The 22872-nt window shown below is 35.2% G+C and overlaps 2 protein-coding genes and 1 long non-coding RNA gene across 24 annotated transcripts in view; 2 read left to right on the top strand and 1 right to left on the bottom strand.

Annotated features, from left to right (window-relative positions):
• Positions 1-9411, top strand: part of LOC117334827 (collagen alpha-1(II) chain-like) — a 101647-nt gene extending 92236 nt beyond the window's left edge. The window contains exon 15 of the mRNA XM_033894645.1: positions 5294-9411. Coding sequence (XP_033750536.1) covers positions 5294-6063 — 770 coding nt within the window. The 3' untranslated portion in view covers positions 6064-9411. The remainder of the gene's footprint in view (positions 1-5293) is intronic.
• A 741-nt stretch (positions 9412-10152) lies between these two features.
• LOC117334393 lies at positions 10153-13317 on the top strand. Its single transcript, XR_004534138.1, has 2 exons — positions 10153-11390; positions 11433-13317. It is a non-coding gene; the product is annotated as an uncharacterized LOC117334393 (long non-coding RNA).
• Positions 13318-16361: 3044 nt separating this feature from the next.
• The window catches only part of LOC117335174 (serine/arginine repetitive matrix protein 1-like), a 68680-nt gene continuing 62169 nt past the window's right edge, over positions 16362-22872 (bottom strand). For all 22 annotated transcript variants that reach the window (XM_033895154.1, XM_033895145.1, XM_033895134.1 and 19 more), the window contains 2 exons: positions 20502-20555; positions 16362-20009 (listed from right to left, as the gene is read on the bottom strand). In XM_033895154.1, coding sequence (XP_033751045.1) covers positions 19807-20009; positions 20502-20555 — 257 coding nt within the window. In that variant the 3' untranslated portion in view covers positions 16362-19806. The remainder of the gene's footprint in view (positions 20010-20501; positions 20556-22872) is intronic.

The following is a 22872-nucleotide window of genomic DNA, read 5'->3' as shown; positions in this document are numbered from 1 at the left end:
AAGTAATAACGATCGACGGTATGGTCCAATATAGGTACTGGATCTTAAAATAGTGTTGTATAGGGTCTAGTAAGTAATAATGACGGTATTGTCCAATATAGGTACTGGATCCTAACATAGTGTTGTATATAGGGTCTTGTAAGTAATAACGATCGACGGTATGGTCCAATATAGGTACTGGATCTTAAAATAGTGCTGTATAGGGTCTAGTAAGTAATAATGACGATATGGTCCAATATAGGTACTGGATCCTAACATAGGGATGTATAGGGTCTAGTAAGTAATAACGACGGTATGGTCATATAGGTACTGGATCCCAACATAGTGTTGTATAGGGTCTAGTAAGTAATAACGACGGTATGGTCCAATATAGGTACTGGATCCTAACATAGTGTTGTATATAGGGTCTAGTAAGTAATAACGACGGTATGGTCCAATATAGGTACTGGATCCTAACATAGTGTTATATAGGGTCTAGTAAATAATAACGACGGTATGGTCAAATATAGGTACTGGATCCTAGCATAGTGTTGTAGAGCGTTTAGTAAGTAATAACGACGGTATGGTCCAATATAGGTACTGGATCCTAATATAGTGTTGTATAGGGTCTAGTAACTAATAACGACGGTATGGTCCAATATAGGTACTGGATCCTAACATAGTGTTGTATAGGGTCTAGTAAGTAATAACGACGGTATGGTCCAATATAGGTACTGGATCCTAACATAGTATTGTATAGGGTCTAGTAAGTAATAACGACGGTATGGTCCAATATAGGTACTGGATCCTAACATAGTGTTGTATAGGGTCTAGTAACTAATAACGACGGTATGGTCCAATATAGGTACTGGATCCTAGCATAGTGTTGTATATAGGGTCTAGTAAGTAATAACGACGGTATGGTCCAATATAGGTACTGGATACTAACATAGTGTTGTATAGGGTCTAGTAAGTAATAACGACGGTATGGTCCAATATAGGTACTGGATCCTAATATAGTGTTGTACAGGGTCTAGTAAGTAATAACGACGGTATGGTCCAATATAGGTACTGGATCCTAATATAGTGTTGTACAGGGTCTAGTAAGTAATAACGACGGTATGGTCCAATATAGGTACTGGATCCTAACATAGTGTTGTATATAGGGTCTAGTAAGTAATAACGACGGTATGGTCCAATATAGGTACTGGATCCTAACATAGTGTTGTATAGGGTCTAGTAAGTAATAAAGATGTTATGGTCCAATATAGGTACTGGATCCTAACATAGTGTTGTATAGGGTCTAGTAAGTAATAAAGATGTTATGGTCCAATATAGGTACTGGATCCTAACATAGTGTTGTATATAGGGTCTAGTAAGTAATAACGACGGTATTGTCCAATATAGGTACTGGATCCTAACATAGTGTTGTATAGGGTCTAGTAAGTAATAAAGACGGTCTGGTCCAATATAGGTACTGGATCCTAACATAGTGTTGTATAGGGTCTAGTAACTAATAACGACGGTATGGTCCAATATAGGTACTGGATCCTAACATAGTGTTGTATATAGGGTCTAGTAAGTAATAACGACGGTATGGTCCAATATAGGTACTGGATACTAACATAGTGTTGTATAGGGTCTAGTAAGTAATAATGACGGTATGGTCCAATATAGGTACTGAATCCTAACATAGTGTTGTATAGGGTCTAGTAAGTAATAACGACGGTATGGTCCAATATAGTTACTGGATCCTAACATAGTGTTGTATAGGGTCTAGTAAGTAATAACGACGGTATGGTCCAATATAGGTACTGGATACTAACATAGTGTTGTATAGGGTCTAGTAAGTAATAACGACGGTGTGGTCCAATATAGTTACTGGATCCTAACATAGTGTTGTATAGGGTCTAGTAAGTAATAACGACGGTATGGTCCAATATAGGTACTGGATACTAACATAGTGTTGTATAGGGTCTAGTAAGTAATAACGACGGTATGGTCCAATATAGGTACTGGATCCTAACATAGTGTTGTATATAGGGTCTAGTAAGTAATAACGACGGTATTGTCCAATATAGGTACTGGATCCTAACATAGTGTTGTATAGGGTCTAGTAAGTAATAAAGATGTTATGGTCCAATATAGGTACTGGATCCTAACATAGTGTTGTATAGGGTCTAGTAAGTAATAACGACGGTATGGTCCAATATAGGTACTGGATCCTAACATAGTGTTGTATATAGAGTCTAGTAAGTAATAACGACGGTATGGTCCAATATAGGTACTGGATCCTAAAATAGTGTTGTATATGGTCTAGTAAGTAATAACGACGGTATGGTCCAATATAGGTACTGGATCCTAACATAGTGTTGTATAGGGTCTAGTAAGTAATAAAGACGGTCTGGTCCAATATAGGTACTGGATCCTAACATAGTGTTGTATAGGGTCTAGTAAGTAATAAAGATGTTATGGTCCAATATAGGTACTGGATCCTAACATAGTGTTGTATATAGGGTCTAGTAAGTAATAACGACGGTATGGTCCAATATAGGTATTGGATCCTAACATAGTGTTGTATATAGGGTCTAGTAAGTAATAACGACGGTATGGTCCAATGTAGGTACTGGATCCTAACATAGTGTTGTATATAGGGTCTAGTAAGTAATAACGACGGTATGGTCCAATGTAGGTACTGGATCATAACATAGTGTTGTATATAGGGTCTAGTAAGTAATAACGACGGTATGGTCCAATATAGGTACTGGATCCTACCATAGTGTTGTATAGGGTCTAGTAAGTAATAACGACGGTATGGTCCAATATAGGTACTGGATACTAACATAGTGTTGTATATAGAGTCTAGTAAGTAATAACGACGGTATGGTCCAATGTAGGTACTGGATCCTAACATAGTGTTGTATATAGGGTCTAGTAAGTAATAACGACGGTATGGTCCAATGTAGGTACTGGATCATAACATAGTGTTGTATATAGGGTCTAGTAAGTAATAACGACGGTATGGTCCAATATAGGTACTGGATCCTAACATAGTGTTGTATAGGGTCTAGTAAGTAATAACGACGGTATGGTCCAATGTAGGTACTGGATCCTAACATAGTGTTGTATAGGGTCTAGTAAGTAATAAAGATGTTATGGTCCAATATAGGTACTGGATCCTAACATAGTGTTGTATAGGGTCTAGTAAGTAATAAAGATGTTATGGTCCAATATAGGTACTGGATCCTAACATAGTGTTGTATAGGGTCTAGTAAGTAATAACGACGGTATGGTCCAATATAGGTACTGGATCCTAACATAGTATTGTATAGGGTCTAGTAAGTAATAACGACGGTATGGTCCAATATAGGTACTGGATCCTAACATAGTGTTGTATAGGGTCTAGTAAGTAATAACGACGGTATGGTCCAATATAGGTACTGGATCCTAACATAGTGTTGTATAGGGTCTAGTAAGTAATAACGACGGTATGGTCCAATATAGGTACTGGATCCTAACATAGTAGTTGTATAGGGTCTAGTAAGTAATAACGACGGTATGGTCCAATATAGGTACTGGATCCTAACATAGTGTTGTATAGGGTCTAGTAAGTAATAACGACGGTATGGTCCAATATAGGTACTGGATCCTAACATAGTGTTGTATAGGGTCTAGTAAGTAATAACGACGGTATGGTCCAATATAGGTACTGGATCCTAACATAGTATTGTATAGGGTCTAGTAAGTAATAACGACGGTATGGTCCAATATAGGTACTGGATCCTAACATAGTGTTGTATAGGGTCTAGTAAGTAATAAAGATGTTATGGTCCAATATAGGTACTGGATCCTAACATAGTGTTGTATATAGGGTCTAGTAAGTAATAACGACAGTATGGTCCAATATAGGTACTGGATCCTAACATAGTGTTGTATAGGGTCTAGTAAGTAATAAAGACGGTATGGTCCAATATAGGTACTGGATCCTAACATAGTGTTGTATAGGGTCTAGTAAGTAATAACGACGGTATGGTCCAATATAGGTACTGGATCCTAACATAGTATTGTATAGGGTCTAGTAAGTAATAACGACGGTATGGTCCAATATAGGTACTGGATCCTAACATAGTGTTGTATAGGGTCTAGTAAGTAATAACGATGTATGGTCCAATATAGGTACTGGATCCTAACATAGTGTTGTATAGGGTCTAGTAAGTAATAACGACGGTATGGTCCAATATAGGTACTGGATCCTAACATAGTGTTGTATAGGGTCTAGTAAGTAATAAAGACGGTATGGTCCAATATAGGTATTGGATCCTAACAAACAGATGCGTATTACTGGAAATAGATAATTGATCATGTACATGTAGTAATAACGACAGTACAGACAAGTAAATATTTGAACTTCCGAGGGAAAATTACATACGATCACATAATTACATATATAGATCATGGAACAGTCACACAAAAAGTAGATAATCAACGAAAAAATCGTTATGTTTGTGATCCCCTCGGTCGATATTTAATTCGCTGAGGGCCATTATGATTAATTAGATTAATTACTTAAATTCAATTTTGAACAAGTCGATTTCTAACACGATATATTGAGCTTAAGGTTGAAATATTTCATCCCTGCGCTACAAATTCGCACGAATGAAATCATAAACGCTGTTTTTACGGTGGCGTGTTCAGATCTTAGAATTCAAACCACAAACTGATAAAGTAACAATATGATCCAAATCCTTTGTACTTTTTAAGTAACATTGTACATCTCTTAGATAATACATAGTGCTATGCTTTAGCAATTGTCCGCATGCCTTTCTTTATTTAATTACATGTTTGCGTATATAAATGCATGTGTAGCTACATTTGTAACTACATGCCTGTAAGCCTATTTCTATGTATGCATACATGTCAATCATTTTCTTAGTTTACTTTTTTATAAATCATCTCAGCTATGAATAGAAGCTTATTAATTGTTACTGTGTCCGTATAACAGTTATGGAACCTTCAATGTTTAAATGATTTGTGCCTAAATTAAGTACATGTACATATTCAATGCTGCCATGTGTTTGATGCGTTATGCGTACAATTATTTATTTTGTTTACAGTAGAAATTGACAAATAAAACATGACTACTTCAGAACATTCTCTTATCACACAGGAAAAATATATTTTACATTCAGAGTTGTAAATGGAAACTTGACCAGTCAATGTCATTTATTTTTTATTTGCGAGGCAATTGAAACACTTCATTTGTATTAAACAGTATCATAACAGCTTTATAAACTCCGATTCTTTTTCTTACTAGAATGCAGGATAAAAATGGTTGGGATTCCCCTGCTCCTGCGTCAAGCGGGACCTGCATCCGGGGCCTGGATGACTGACCCGGATGGTTCGCCAAAACACTGGGTGACGAATAACAAGTATGCTAAGATACTGTATGAGTACCGATCCGATACTACATTTAAGGAGAACAGAGTGGATAATACGTACGATCTCTCCTATTTTTATTACTATGGATACGATCACGTGATCAGGAATGGATCATTTTACTTCCAATGGGCTGGAAGAAATATTGTGGTGAAATACGACCTCAAAGAAGCTATTGTATCGAGTGCAGCGGAAATAGATGGCGCTTCGTACAATAACAGCAGATACCTCTACAGTCAAGGACATTCCTATTTTGATATCGAGTATGACGAGAATGGTCTCTGGGTAATTTATAGTAAAGTCGCAGATGATAGGAATATTTATGTCGTTAAGTTAAATCCAAATACAATGGAGGCTATCCGAACGTGGAGAATCGGCATCGCTCCGGGCAGTTACGGAAATGGTATTATTGCCTGCGGCGTTTTGTATCTTATTCGAGATACTGTTAACGTGCAGACAGTTATTAACTTTGCTTATGACTTGTATAATGATGAAGTTGTACCGCTTAGCAAAGGCATACGATTTCGAAATCCTTTCGGTGCAAATAGCATGGTGTCATATGTGCCAAACTTACGTCATCCTAGAGACAGTAGGATCAACAGCTGGGATAACGGAAGGCAGTTGTCCTTTCAGATTCTTTTTGATTAGGACGAAGAGGAGGAGAGAAACTGGAGTCTTCTGTCGCAAAGAAATATCACCTGATTACTGCTATACATGAAAAATACACATTCAACACGTTCCTATTCTTGTAAATGCGCCGCAGTTCTCCCAAAACAGGCTTGAAAGACAGAGTGCGTGATTTGTCATCTAATTGGAAGCAACGCTGAATTATTTCTAAAAATATAGAACCATCAAGGAGGGAAGTATGGCAAATCATTCTTTTGTTATAATTCATTCCATTTTTGTCATATTTCATTGTTATGTTAGACAGTTATAATGGGAATGCCTATATAGAAATAGATTATACTTCGGATGAGGTCGCTCAATGACTTTCGGTTTACCGAGGGTTATACAATGTTTTATTCCATATCATAATGCTAAAATTTATTATCACCCTATAAATATTGAATTGAATATAAATCATTATATAATGGAATGGAATGAACGTGTTACAACTGAAACATTACATCAATGTATACCGACGGAAATGATACATGTGTATATAAAATTTGGATTATATTATTTTGATTTGATCTAATTTTAATATAAATATCTTAGTATTTCTAGAAAAATAAAAGCATGATATTTTTTATGACAAGAAACCGTTTAGTCAGTGAAGGTAGTATTTTTATTTATCAAATATCAACAAGCTTCTAATGATACGCCTAGTTTCCTCAATTTAATTTACGTAGTAGGATAACAAATTTCTTTATGACTTTTCCGAGGGTTTGATGTTTCATGCTATTGTATTCCTGTTTTTTTTTAATATTTGTCTCATCACCTTCTCAACAGAATAAACATCGGGGTAGTTGGATAGTGAAAGTAATCACATTGAAAACGAAAAGAGACATGACGTTTTATTGTTAAAGATTTTATCGATCTAGAGAATATATTTGATATTTGATATTTCTCCGTATGTCATATTTGTCAATTTTTAATATAAAAATTAATGATTTATTGTGTTGGTAAGCTTTATTGATTTCTCGAAAACGTGTTGGCAAAGTCAAACGCTTACTTACATGCTATGCTTTGTTATCGTTGAAATCACCGAAAAATAATACGTATCTGGGAGGTGTTGTTTTGTTTAATTATACTTATAGCATACTATATATGTGACACGCATGGAGAGAACAGTGTGTATGTGTACCTAGGTGTATGTATGTGTGTACATGCATCCATAACAGTGCACATGTTTACTGTACGTGTGTATGACAGTATGTGTGATGTGTGTCGTGTTTAATTCCATCCGGTAAGGTGAACGTGACTTTTTGTCAAATTGTCTTATGTTTTAGTATTCAAGTAATTTCAGATCAATTTTTTGAGAAAATACTTTTGAAAAATGTTTTGATTTTTAAACATTTTATCATGTTTGGATAATTATATTGCGGTTGAAAGTCATGATTTAGCAGAACGCAAACACAAAACTATTTGATAAAGAATGAATGACAATTGATATAGCGAATGATATATACGTTTCGGGTGATTCGAGTACATGTTACTACACATAAATCTATATATAGTAGCTCTGTTTGTCATCAACGTGACGTGCATGATATAGCAAAAATGTAATGAAAATGATATAGCTTGTATTTACATTAAATATAAGCAAGTAATGTAAAAATGAATTCCTTGCGAAGATTTAAGAAAGAACAAGTTCAATATATATAAATATATGTAAATACATCATGTAAAAATATGGTTTTCATGTTTTTATTGGAAGAATCGCCCGGGGGTCTGTTCTGTGGACAATGAAATCTCAACCCGAGTGTGAGATTTGGCTACGTGACTTGCCGAGTGATGGCCAGCCAAACTCTTATACGTGGGATGAGACACCCCTGTCCTCGGTACAGGCCTATGATTGATTTGTCTCTCATATGATTGATTTGTTTCTCACATACTTAAAAACAAAACAAACAAACAAACAAAACTGTAAGGTGTTGTGAAACATTTTCATCGCGATATCAATGCCTGGTGAAATGTGCGTCGAAATTGATGACGTTATCGTTTACGCTACATGAAATTGATGACGTTATCGTTTACGCTACATGAAATGATGACGTTACGCTATTGTGAGTAGCGTCATAACGCGTTTCAGCTGACTTCCTTACGACGTGTGAGATCGATTTTTCTCTTATCCTGGGCAGGGATTTCCACCAGAGTGAGATTAATTGAATCTAACATGGGTACGTTCCGTGTACAGGGATATCTAATCTCGAGTGTAAGAGTTTGACCAGTTAGCACAAGGCTTACCCGCGGAATAGACCCATGTTTGATTATTTTTCTCACATATTTGCAAGAAAATGTCTGGGGTTTTTTTATGAAAGTTTTACATCGCGTCATCTACAATGCACCCTGGAAGGTGCATCAAAATGTATGACGTCATCATTTACGACATAATTACTCAACGTAAAATGATGGCGTTACGTTGTTGTGTGCACCGTCATACAGCGCGTGCCAGCTGTCTTTACTCCCTGTGTGAAATCGATTTATCTTTTCCCTCTAACCGCAGGATAATGGTGAAATATTTGAGAATTTCTTTTCTCCTGCCCTGGACAGGGATATTAACAATTTTACCGGTGTGATATTTTTTATCAAGCCGTAGGTTGATACAAGCTGCACGTGCTCTTTGCACGTTTTCAACAACTGCATTTCGTCACGGCGACATTACAGTGACGTCACGTCGACCATTCAATGACGTCACGATAACATTTCCATGCATTGATGAAACGTCAATATTACATACATAAGAGGGTAAACAGGGTAAGAGAAAAATAATCATTCACCCCCATGGAAGTGAGACAGGGAAATCTCAACCCGGAGGAGAAGATTTTTAAGGTGCCAAACACTCGGCAAGCCTAGTGTTTGGCAGCTTAAGTTTCTTAACCCGAGATTCTATTAATCTAATCCCGAGCAACCACGGTATCACCCTGTGAAGTGTGTGAGAAATAAATATTCGTGAGAACCATATTTTCATCATATCATATCAGGCTATAAAGTCAATGTCGATGTTCACCAATCCCAGTATCCCGGCTGTACTTGTCTCGTGCCATAACAATTGTTGTTATTTTGGTGATATGTTCGTCTAGGTATGCACGACATTTACCAGCTATTATCCACGTAACAGTGCGCATGCTCCTGATAAGCTGATCGATATAATATATTACCTAAAAGTATTTTTGAATTCCATCGTGCTTATTATAGCATTAAACATCCATCGTATTTTTCCCAAATCTTACTACTTCAGAATTGTTACGAAACAAACGCTGTCGATATCACGTGACAGTAATTCGACCCGCTGCTTTATTAGATTAAAGACAAACAGTCCATGCTTCGGGGTAAAAAAAATAAAAAAATTTAGAGAAAATACAATAGGAAAAGTCTGGAAAATATATCTATAGTGTGATGTAAATATGTATATCATGATATTAGTCAACATTAAGACATTACATATTTTGTATGCATCGCTTCAAACATTTCTTCTGAGTGTATTTTTGGTTCAGAATATAGCTCGTTAAGGCCTTTTTGTTTCTGTCACATATTCTATAATATAAGTATTCGATATATTGCAGTGGAATTAAAACATTTCCGTCGGTTCTTATTGACAGATGAACAACGGTCATGCTAGAATGAGTGAATAGGATACATCATAACGGTCGTCCTGCTAAATATCGGCATAGAAGGATCTTTGTAATCGGTAATTATCAACAGTTAACAAGGTGGTCTTTAAGGATTAACATCAATTATTTTTTTCTGTTATACAGTCTAACAGAAAAAACTGGAGTGTACTCTAAATAAACCGCGAAGCGGTTTATGAAGAGAGTACACTCCAGTTTTTTCTGTTATGACTGTATAACAGAAAAAAAAATTAATGTTAATTCTTATAATCTAATTTCGTCTTATACACACCAAGATATTTCACTTTCTTTGGCGAACTCTTTTCTGTGATAAATTATTACGCAACGTCATCAGCCAATCAAAAATGACGTTACATTTCGCAACGTCAAAAATTTTGTTATGGAGGTATAACAAAATTATTTCAGCCAATGAAAATGCGTGTTTCATACAAAATTAAATTATAAAAGATATAAATTTGACAAGAGAAGTTATGGTAGGCCTGATACGAGGAAAGCATAGGAAGGAAGTCTGTACGACATGTTAGACGTGCGATCGGCATAAAGATTTGGTCTAAAAACAGACTTGGTGTGGGAAATGTTTAGAAAGGTGAAAGGCATAGACAAGTGATTGCCCGGGTAGATTTGACTCCGGACAGTTATAGACAAGAAGTTTCCCGGGTAGATTTGACTCGGGACAGTTATAGATAAGACGTTTCCCGTTAGATTTGACTCCGGACAGTTTTAGACAAGAAGTTTCCCGGGTAGATTTGACTTTGGACAGTTATAGACAAAAAGTTTCCCGGATAGATTTGACAGGGGGCAGTTATAGACAAGAAGTTCCCAGGGTAGATTTGACTCGGGACAGTTATAGACAAGAAGTTCCACGGGTAGATTTGACTCGGGACAGTTATAGACAAGACGTTTCCCGTTAGATTTGACTCTGCACAGTTATAGACAAAAAGTTTCCCGGATAGATTTGACAGGGGGCAGTTATAGACAAGAAGTTCCCCGGGTAGATTTGACACGGGACATTTATAGACAAGAAGTTCCCCTGGTAGATTTGACAGGGGACAGTTATAGACAAGAAGTTTCCCGAGTAGATTTGACTCGGGACAGTTATAGACAAGAAGTTCTCCGGGTAGTTTTGACTCAGGACAGGTATAGACAAGTGATTTCCCGGGTAGTTTTGACTCGGGACAGTTATAGACGAGTAGTTCCCCGCGTAGATTTGACTCGGGACAGTTATAGACGAGTAGTTCCCCGCGTAGATTTGACTCGGGACAGTTATAGACAAGACGTTTCCCGGGTAGATTTGACTCCGGACAGTTATAGACAAGAAGTTCCCCGGGTAGATTTGACTCAGGACAGGTATAGACAAGTGATTTCCCGGGTAGATTTGACTCCGGACAGTTATAGACAAGAAGTTCTCCGGGTAGATTTGACTCAGGACAGGTATAGACAAGTGATTTCCCTGGTAGATTTGACTCGGGACAGTTATAGACAAGTAGTTCCCTGGTAGATTTGACTCGGGACAGTTATAGAAGTGATTTCCCTGGTAGTTTTGACTCGGGACAGTTATAGACGAGTAGTTCCCCGCGTAGATTTGACTCGGGACAGTTATAGACAAGTGATTTCCCTGGTAGATTTGACTCGAGACAGTTATAGACAAGAAGTTCCCCGGGTAGATTTGACTCGGGACAGGTATAGACAAGTGATTTCCCGGGTAGATTTGACTCGGGACAGGTATAGACAAGTGATTTCCCGTACAGAAAATATAAAAACAGCGACCCCATAGACAAGTGGCCCCTAAAGCAGGTTTATGGTGGTAAAGGTCCAACATGCGGTCCCTTAAGCAATGCCAATGGGGAAAAGGATTTCAGAAAATGATGCTACAAAGGTTGGAAGTTGGAATAGTATAGACCAATGTTTTCATAGAAATATGGCATGGTGAAATATAACTCACTAAAAGCCAGACCTGACAGAAATAAGCAATAGTTCCAAGCATTGGACTTCTTCTGTCTTGCGTTGATCGTTTGATATTTAAACATAGGGGGTAGACCTATACAATACTGTGTAGGAAGTTACCTCCCCTAGTTCATGGTTCTCTCCACTCAGAAAACAGGTCCCGGTAAATAAAAAAAAACATAAGTGTTCATTTTAACGGATTATTTTTATCCAATTTCAAAAGCGTGTATCTGGGAATATTGTGGAAGTTACTGATTCGATCAAACTCTATGGTAAAACAAGGGAATTTCGAGTTAACAGTATGGCGGTCGAGTGATATCGGAGTTTCATGTAGCAAACACACAGATTGTCTCAATTGAAAGGTGTTCAGTGTATAAACATGTGTTTTTTTCAGATACAAAAAAAATGTAGGTGTTCAGTATAAATAAATGGTCGCCAGTCAATGTTCACATTCGAATTCGATATTTCAACACAAAATTCAAAAATTGAGAAAAGCTCAACATTATTCATAGAACAAATGGGTTGTCTATCGAACCGCACCAGGAAATCTTTAGTATCTACTCGACGCCGTGTTGGCACAACCTTATTGGAACATATACTTCCCTAAACACATGGGAGGTATTGTATGGCACATATACGGCGATTGTAACTCACATAAAGAAATGCGGGCTCGACATTTCTGGTTTACGATGCCCAGATAATGTGCTTCCACAATAGTGCAGATGAAAAGGCATTGAGATACGGAAAAAGCAGAAAGAGGCTTGGTAGAATGTGTTCCCGGAGACACGACTCTCGTATGTTACATTCCTTACCCAGGTAAACGGCTCAGTTGAAATCTTATCATCTCTGCAATATCCAGACTTTCTAAACACGATGCACATAATATTCCATTTACCGGTTGGTATTATTTCAAGTTTAATTGTGTTCTTTTGTTAGCTTCGTATTTAGGAAATGATGAGTTATTTTTCATCCTTCAATATGATTTATTTTTTAATATTATCATTTGCCGACTTTAATCATGATGTATTATTTAAAACACTTGGAGTCTAATTAAACATAATTAAAAGTGAAAAAAAAAAAATCTTGGGAGATTTACATTAGAAATAAAGGCAAAGTTAACCGATAAATTCGTGAATATTGAAGTTTAACAGGAGTTGTGCCAAAAAAGAAATGCTCACTAAAATCAATATGAAGAGCTAAAGACCCCAGAAACTGATAAATATCAACACTCCTCCAATGAAAATGCTGCAGGAAAAGATATATTCCTGTAGAGTCATCGTTTCTTGAACGGCATGTGGCACCCGTCTGATGTCACAATGACCTCTCAGAGACAATATATATATCTATATATTAGTTCAATGCAAATGATTCGTCTAATTTGAAATGCAGGGATTCTGAATATTTATTTCGTTTGATTAACCAGTGGATTTAGGAGCCGTATAACTTGATTTCGCTGCTTCTTAGACTTTAGAATCAACATGGTCTTCATCATTGGATCATTAAAGTTGTCCCTTCCTAATTTAAAGTTTCCTGTCAACATAGCTTTGTGTGTCAGAGAATGAATGTCGGGAGAAACCTTTATTTCTGTATATTGTAAATATTCATTTATGAAACAATACGTTTCTTTTACATTTTAGAATAACAATAAAATATTTTTGTACTCTTTCAGTGTTTGCGTTTTTGATATTAATATTCGCCTGATTTGTGGCGGAATCCATTTTTTTTTTAAATTACTGATGTGTGGCGAGATTCAATTTTAAAAATGCACCTGCTGAGTGACGGGATCCAATTTTTAAAATAAGCTGATAATACAAAACATGCCATGCAAACGGAATCATAATTCTAACTAAAAATCGATCAAAAGAAATATTAACAAAACATGGATTTGTCTGGAGACCCTTTACAAAGAACAGGAATATTAAAACTGGAGTCACCAGGCATATTATCAAGCTTCGTAAACGTCCGAAATCATATCTCTATGGTGGATGGAATATTTCTCAATGTAATCATGATGTCGTTCATAATCTTCATCAATTTTCATAAAAAAAACTACAGTGTAAGTGAAAAGAAAAGCAAAGAATAGTAGGGATATAAAGTAATTAATTAATAAAAATATGATCTTAAGCATTACAATCTATAAAGAATACTTCCAAAGTAATTTTAATAATAAAACATTTTAAGTATTGTTATTGAACAAATAATACAAGTATGTATTGAGGATGAGAACACGGGTTTGTCTTACCGTTTAAACAACATCTTTGGTACCCACGGCTCACTGCATTACGCTAAGCTTCACTTATCCCAACAATGTTTAAACATAACAAGTCTCAAATAAATATATATGACGAAGGAAGACAACTTTTTGACTCGTGCCCTGACTGATCTTTCTTGTCATTTGTATAATCAGCATTACAGAAACCTGCTAACATTATGTCGTTTTTTTCGTTTTTTTTTTTTTTTTCTCCGTTTTTTTTTTTTTTTTTTAGTATTTCGACATAAAAATTAACATTTCTGTAATTTTAAAACAATTTATGTCTATCAAATTGTATTTCATTTCCTAATAATGTAACAATTTAATTAATGCTGTGTAGTATAAATGTATACCAGACGGCACGTCTTTCAATCAATCAGATTCCCATGGACTCCTCTTTCATTCTCAGCAGATTTCGGACGAAAAGGAAGGTTATCGACGTTGTGCCAGAACAATCTACAAGTCTTTAACATATACATCAAGACAGACATACTGGACCTATCATGAGATTATTTTATAAAGTAATGAAAACGTTCATAAATGTTTTACGCATTATATCTATCGACTACATGCTTGTGTTTGGAAGGGACCGCGATACTCGGTTAGAGCTCCGCCCACGTAACGGTTCAACACTCCCTCTCTGTGTCGGTTTGTGTTTCTCGGGAAGCTGGGAAACCGACCGGTTTGTGCCGTCGTGGTTGTATCCATGGGCAAGACATTTTACACTGACTGCTCTGGATGGCAGTCGGCGGGCCTCCCGTATGTCGTCCTGTGAGGTAGATTCTGCCTAAAAATGACCCGGCTGTTCACGAGGCGATAATTCCAACAAACAAGTAAACTGTTTGTTTTAAGACACAAAGTCATAGTCTGTTGCCAGTTATTTTAGAATCAGTGAACGAATGGTACTATATAGTAAAATATGTGTCGAGTTAGTGCAGCGGCGATATAAAAACAGCGAAAGATAGAAAGTCTGTGACAAGGGAGACCACTCCCAGTTAATTTCAACCATGTATAATGAAACAATTTGCATCCACTCTGTACGGAGACACAATTCCACTGCAGTTGACGTTAAGATCAGTTTGAACCTCCAATGAAATCATATGAAACATACCTATATATACATACATCCAAAGTCTTTATAGACTCATAACACTTCATAGCCGAGCTTAACCAGTTTTTCCGTGGTCCAAATGTGGCGCTATTTTAAAATCTATTCTGTTTCACTGATAAATAATTAAATAAATATCCTACGAACTCTAGTTAAGGACGAATCTATTTTTCAGCATAGCCGTATAATATTCTTTTGGCCCCGGATATGACGCGACAGGTGGCGTTACTGGTCAAGATTAAGTATGTGATTGGTCAATGTAGCGGTAAATGCAAAATAGGGATATACAGTTAAAAACGAAAAAACAAAATTACATTCGTGATTCAAATGCTGTCTTATTATCACTAAAATTGATTCAAACTGATTTGTTATCATTGCTGAATTACATTAGTTTGTTTATTTATTTCACCAGTAGTTTTACATTATAATCACAGCATTATCCCGTTTACCCTTTTTTTAAAGATATTTCTTGTTACGATTACTAGACTAGCGACTTATCTATAGGTGAGAGGGTTATTGCGAATATATCTACATTATTGTTTAAGTATATTAAAACTTATTCGTCATTTGCTGCAATATTTACTTAAGAAATAATTAACGATGATTCGTGTATTATTGCAGGATATACAACGAGGACGAGGATATTTTGCAATTAAATTAATAACGAAGGCCGCAGGCCTGAGTTATTAATTAAAATTGCAAAATATCCGAGTCCGAGTTGTATATCCTGCAACAATACACGAGTCAAAGTTGATTATTTCTATTCTACCATGTACTGTTTAGTTCTTAGATCGACCTCTTTCTAATAGAAAAACAGCAAAGAAACCCCGAGAAAACCTTGTGATTTATTTCTTGAGTATTACATTATTTGTTGATGAAATATACAGGCAATACAGTACTACGATCAAGAGCATCTTTCATATGGCATTGATTTTGAAAATAAAAAAAGGGATAAAAAAAAAAATTTAAAAAAAATGGGCCTCCGTAGGATTCGAACTCGCGTCGTGATAAAAATTAATGAAAGACTAACCCATTAGCCCACTAGGCTATGGTGACCTTAAATAGAACGGGTGAATATTAGATATATAAAATTGTTACAGCCGTGACTCCCGACCGTGTATTATTGGCACGAGCGTGTATTATTGGAAAATAATACATGGTTTTAAACCAATCAAAACTGGCGTTGCATAACAAACATGGTAGAATAGTATTTTTGTACTGTTTGAATTATTATTCAAGTCACATATAACGAATTTATTCCAAAGCACCTCGAATCATAAAACCTCCGCTAGATCCATTTTTTCACCCAACAGCAGTAAGTAACCGATTTATAAAACAACACACTTGAATTTGTAATAAGCGTTTTTATTAAAATATGACGTGGATTAACATGACATAAACATAGGCAATATAACGATATATTCAATAATAAAGTAACGTAGGAAATCTATGTAATTGTAACTGGCTGAGACAAAAATACTTCATAACAAAGACACGAATACATATAGAAGCGGAATAAGGTTTCCGCTCTTAGCAGATTTTAAGAAATGTGCATTAGAAGTTTTTTGTTTTTATTTTTGTTTTTTGTTGGGGTTTTTTCTAAACATGGTGAGCAAAACTTTAAACTTCAATCACATATCTTCTAATAAAACTTACATTTCGAGAAGTTTTAACTTAAAAATTTAAAGGGTAAAGGCCATTTTCATTGATTACATAATCTAATTCTCAATATCATACGTTTCATTTCAAAAATATTCTACTGATTTAATTCAATGGATATATGACAACAGGCTAATATCTATATAAGCCCTCTCCCTAATTATCATTAAATATCACATGTAACTTACATTACAATATATATCTAACATGCGCAGTCAATGAAAAAAAAAAATCCGCTGTTTATTACACTAGTGACATTTACAAAGGCAAAATGTCTTCATGTCAAGAAATTGACATGAAATTGACCTGAATTTGACATGAAATAAAATTCCATGTCAAATTCAGGTCAAATTTACCTCAAGATATTTTGTTTGAATACTAGATAATATAATTAAAGAAATATATTTACAAAAAGTGTCTCAAGTGGAAGACATCTCCTAAGAATATTGGACATTTTAACATATAGTGTTACATTATATTTCTGGGTGGGTATTGCATTGTTTGACAGCTATAAACATTGATATCGACTTTGTCATATACACGAAAACAAAATGAATATCAAATGAAAAATAATGAAAAAAGCACAATGAATATCAAGTTATTTCAAAATATATCAAATATTCCAGCAATACTGAAGACAATGGTGATTTTGAATATGTAAGTATATTGGTATATATATAAATCGGCATTAAAACTTCTTCACTGCTTTGCAGTAAGAATGGCTAATACTTTGTATATGCTTAGAACCCTCATCATTAATGTAAATATTTAATAATGTGAAAAATATAATTTTGAAAATCAAAATAGGAATCACGTGTGGGCTGTACGGATATAAACACAATTCTTTGGTCTGTTAACAGCCTCTAAACTTAACTGTGAACATTAAACTATCAATACATACATAATGTGGCGATACCCTGTCTTCTAAAAGACTATTCTGACGTAACCATGAGGTAAGCATATATGTTTACTTTGCTTATAACCTTTAACCTTTAATACGATACCCCAAGGTTAACACCCTGTACTATGTAAAGGTAGCGACCTTTAAACTTTTATATGATGCCCCTAAGGTCAACACCCTGTACTTTGTAAAGGAGTATAACCTTTAACCTTTCATACGATGCCCCAAAGGTCAACAAACTGTAATATTTAAAGGGTTATAACCTTTAACCTTTAATACGATACCCCTAATGTCAACACCCTGTACTATGTAAAGGGTTATAACCTTTAACCTTTAATACAATGCCCCAAAGGTCAACAGACTGTAATATATAAAGGGTTATAACCTTTAACCTTTAATACGATACCCCTAAGGACAACACCCTGTAATATGTAAAGGGTTATAACCTTTAACCTTTAGTATAATACCCCTAATGTCAACACCCTGTACTATGTAAAGGGTTATAACCTTTAACCTTTAATATGATGCCTCTAAGGTCAACACACTGTACTATGTAAAGAGTAATAACCTTTAACCTTTAAAATGATACCCCTTAGGTTCACACAAAAAAATAATATGAGTATGTCATGACCTATTCTCGTTACAAACATGTGTGAATTGTGACGTCACAGACTTGGGAATATTGACGACACAAACATGTTTAAATATTGACGTCATAAACAGGTGTAAATATATACGGCACAAAAGTTTGAAAATTGACGTCACAAACCATTGTGAATATTGACGTCACAAAAGTGTTTAAATATTGACGTCAAAAACGCGTGAATATTGACGTCACAAACAGATGCTAAATATACTTTGTGTACCCGAATACGTACATAGGGCTATACACATGTTACATAGCTAGCTAAAGGTCTCTTGCTATTTTTGATCCTGACGCCAACCGACCAAACCCCTTTCAGCACTTAGCAAGTTCCGCCCTCATTTCAGGTTAGAGAAAAAGAGACAATGATATCAGAATTAATAAGTCTAAGCATGATCAAAACGGTGTGTGCTTACATTTTATATATGATACATCACATTTAAATGGTCAAATCACTAATGTACATCAAGTTAATAATTATTTGACACAAAACCCTTTTCTACATCATTCTATCGCACCAAGGAACCTGACTGCAGTGGTTGTTAAAAACATCGGAATGTCTGTATCAAGCGGAACAAATACAGAGAACGAAGAAAATAACACTCCGTTTTTGATCCGGAATGAAGCCTAGAAATGCAAATAGTTATAAGTTTGTGTCTTTTTGATCGTTCTTTTTTTTATTTGATGATTGATTCATGAAAAAACGCAATGGTATTGCACCGTTAAATATTTATATGTTAATTAGCTGTTTGAGAGGGAACAAAATAATGTTACACATAGAAAATCGTAACTTTTTATAGAACTTGCGGTTTAAAACGGTTTGACTATTTTGAAACGCGATGCAATCCTTCTAAATACGAGCCGTCAGTCAGGACAAAGCACAAATACGTCATCGATGGGAACCTCCCACCATCGATCGGTACCTCTCTCATGAAGGCTTTTGTAATATATATTAAAATACACCAGATGACCCTCCAAAGAACCTCCCTATCGTCGAATCGTACACTACGCAAGAACCAGAACTTCTATACTATTCAAATGGTACATATAACATTTCAACTCTTTTTCTGCTTGGAGATTTGAAAATTGAAAAAATAGCCACTCCTTTAAAAATCATACCTTTTTACAATTTTAAGGAAACACGAAACATCAAGTACTGCAAATCAATAAAACTACACTTTTTATGGGTCATTGTTCACACTAGTTTAACATTTATGAGAAAACATAAAAGATCAATTTATTGTGAGACAATTGGTATTGTATATACAATGACCTATTGTTGTTTTTAACCGATTGTTTTGTTGGATATGTAGCTTCTTTAAACAAAATTGATCAGATTGTGTATACATATGTTTTGACGACATATTGTACACTAAGTAACGAGGCAAAACCAAAAAATAACTGTGGCGATTTTTCCGGAAAAGACGTATTTTTTTTTCAATACTGATACTTCTTGAGTTGCATTCGAATCCTGTCTTGAGCAAATAAACTCAATAAATATCACAGACTATCACCATTATATTTTAAATGAGTAGTTTCAATTAAACACACCTTTTATGAAATCACGTTTATGTATAGTGCCCAAGAGATCTAACCGTCATCCAAATATTCATATATCTGTTCGCCCTTGTGTCCCGGTTCCTCAACAGGTATTGCTGGGAGGGGAATATCTCTAATATTTCGAACCTCTGGTGAGGTCACTTTAGGTGTTTGTGGTTTCAGCATACCAGGAGAGCCACCAATCAACTTTTCTAAATTCAATTTTTTCTTCAAATTTTCAACTGTTGAATTTTCTGCAACATAAGAAAACAGACCATTGATTGGAAAGGCTAGTGACAAAATAATCACATCTATAACAAGCTTTCTGGTGATATGATCAGGTGGTACAATGTAGGTAGTCATAAACCATAATGTTTTCATAACTAAAACACATCCGCCAGTTATGTTTTTTTCTTTTCCTTAACTTAATTTAACGAAATAGAAGGGAAAAAAACTTACATTAATATGTAAAAATGGATTGTCAATAACTATTATTTTGATATACGATATAGATATCTTCTATTAGGTAGTTTGCAATGCAATTACTACAGATGCATAACGGTAGAACAGTTAGACTTTAAACAGTTAACAACCTTACTCCATGATGTTTTTTTTTTTTTTTTTTTTTAAACAACAAAACTATTTACTAGAACATGTGCTTCTTTTTTGAAGTTAGCATTAAAATGAATACAAGTCATCAGTAACTGTAAGCTATGCGTTATTTATAGAGTAATGACTATATTAACCTGAAGTATCCACACCACTCGTTGATACATTGGGTGATTCTTTAACTGTAGGTACTGAAGCAAAGTAAAACGGTGTTATATTAGACATCACATTTCATATTCCAATTTAGTATTTCTGTTGTAGAAAGAGGCACAGTCCGGTCAAACGGATTGATGTTAATATTCTGTCTTTCAAATGTAATGTCTTTAAGGCGGATGTATTAAACTTTACATATGGGACATTTCAAGATTACCTTTACGACAAATAAATATACAAAAGAAAAAAATGGATATCAAATATGGATCAACTGACACTATCTTCAAATGACATTTCATTTAAGAGGACTCTGTGACAATTTCAAATAATGAATACATTTCAATTTTTGTTATTACTATGCAAATGATATCATATCAAATTTATATTTTCTAAAAGACAATGCTCTCATTTTCCCTTGATTGACCAAACATTTACCCCAGAACCCTGAGCCAAAAAAGTATATCGCTAAACCTCTTAAAAACAACGGAGGACACCGACATTATAAAAGAAACGTAAGTTTAACCCAACACAAGGGATAACAGCTAAATATAGATTTACTTGGAGACCCTTAAACTTATAAGGAGAAGAAGACCATGAGTTTCGGAAGAGTTAACGTCTTCCGCGTCATCGTCCTCTCGCCATAGACATTTTTGTTTAAATTCTCATAACAATGTGAGTCGGGGATAGTTCTTGTCTAAACGGTTGATTTGATACGTGGATAACAACAGTTGAGCTCCAATGGGGCTATATAGAAATCACCTATCGTATCCCACGGTTACATGATTAAACGTTTGGCTGTAAATGAACCGGGAAAAGATACATGTCGTATAGAATAAGTATTTTATATGCTAACAAAAGAAATCATAGTACAGACTGTATCAAAAATTAGTATATCATGCCAAACATCATTACCAGTCCTCCACAACATATATCTATATCCCTGTATCGTAAGGCGTGCAATGTACCACCTTTACAATGATATCAGTGTCAAGGTCAAACTAGAACACTGACACGTCAGAAAGGGCCCCGCTATGTGTCTGACCCTTCAGGGTAAATGTAATAATTATTGTCAGTGTTTTTCCTGCCTATATAACTGGGTGCGCCAAACGACCCCATTCTCAAAGCGTTTTAGCCTGATTTTTTCCCAAAATCAACTCGAAAATTCCAAATAACATTTGTATGACGACTTTTCACAATCAATGAAAAAATTCCCAGTTTCGTTTTTAGGAATACACTGTGCACTGTAAAAATACCCAGGAAAAACACTGATTGTAATATACTGACATGAAACTATTAGATATATGTTTTTGATTAACCTTTGCTATTGTTTTATTAATGTTAGCATTAAAAGGGCCACTGACAATACTGCTTATTATTATTGTATGGAAAAGCTAGCTAAAAGAATTCTACAAGCATTACACTTTTCAAATTTGTTTCAAATCTAATATCAAGGAGCACACAAACTGATATAAACTCAATGCAGTTATTCTAATAAGGTAAACTTGAGAGGGTTTTCTGAAAAACAAAACATACCAAATGTGAAGAAAAGGGGAGAAAAAAAGGATTTTTTAAAATATTTTAATAATGTCCTTTTTTGTCATTTGAGGTATAAGAAATCCAAACCAGTACTTTTTTCACCTTTTTTTGTTTTAAAACTTTTTATATTTAGACCCAATCAACTTCAAAATTTGGTCGCTTGACACCAACTTACCTTCATAATGTCATAACAAAATCTTTAATACCATTTAAAAAATGTCAATCCGACCTTAACATATGACCCATTGACTTTGAACTTTGGTCAGTTGATATCTTGTTTGATTGTGACCAACTTTGCATAAGTCATAAATTATGCTAATGGAAGACTGTAATAGTATTGTATATGTATGTGTGTATTGTGGTTTTATGTCAATATGTAAAATGTTACATCATCGAAAATCGGCTTCCCTCAATACCTGTATGTACCAATTTTCGCCGCAATCAGAAGCCTCTGTTTCATTCCCATGACAACACAGGTTTTGGAAAGGTGAACCATTGTTCCCTCAAAACCCCTATATACCAATTCTCTCACCAAAATCGAACAATAACTAAATTTTGACCAATCAGAAACCTCCATTTGTTACCATGGCAACAGACGGTTTCGTAAGTGGTACCATTGTGTTTGGCTTCCCTAAATACCACTATGTACCAATTTTCACCGAAATCGAACAATATCGAAATTTCAACCAATCAGAAACCTCCATTTGTTACCATGGTAACAGACGGTTTCATAAGTGGTACCATTGTGTTTGGCTTCCCTAAATACCACTATGTACCAATTTTCACCGAAATCGAACAATATCGAAATTTCAACCAATC

Source organism: Pecten maximus, chromosome 9 (assembly GCF_902652985.1).
Source record: "Pecten maximus chromosome 9, xPecMax1.1, whole genome shotgun sequence".
Lineage (NCBI taxonomy): Eukaryota > Metazoa > Mollusca > Bivalvia > Pectinida > Pectinidae > Pecten > Pecten maximus.
This window is presented reverse-complemented; position numbering and strand designations above follow the sequence as displayed.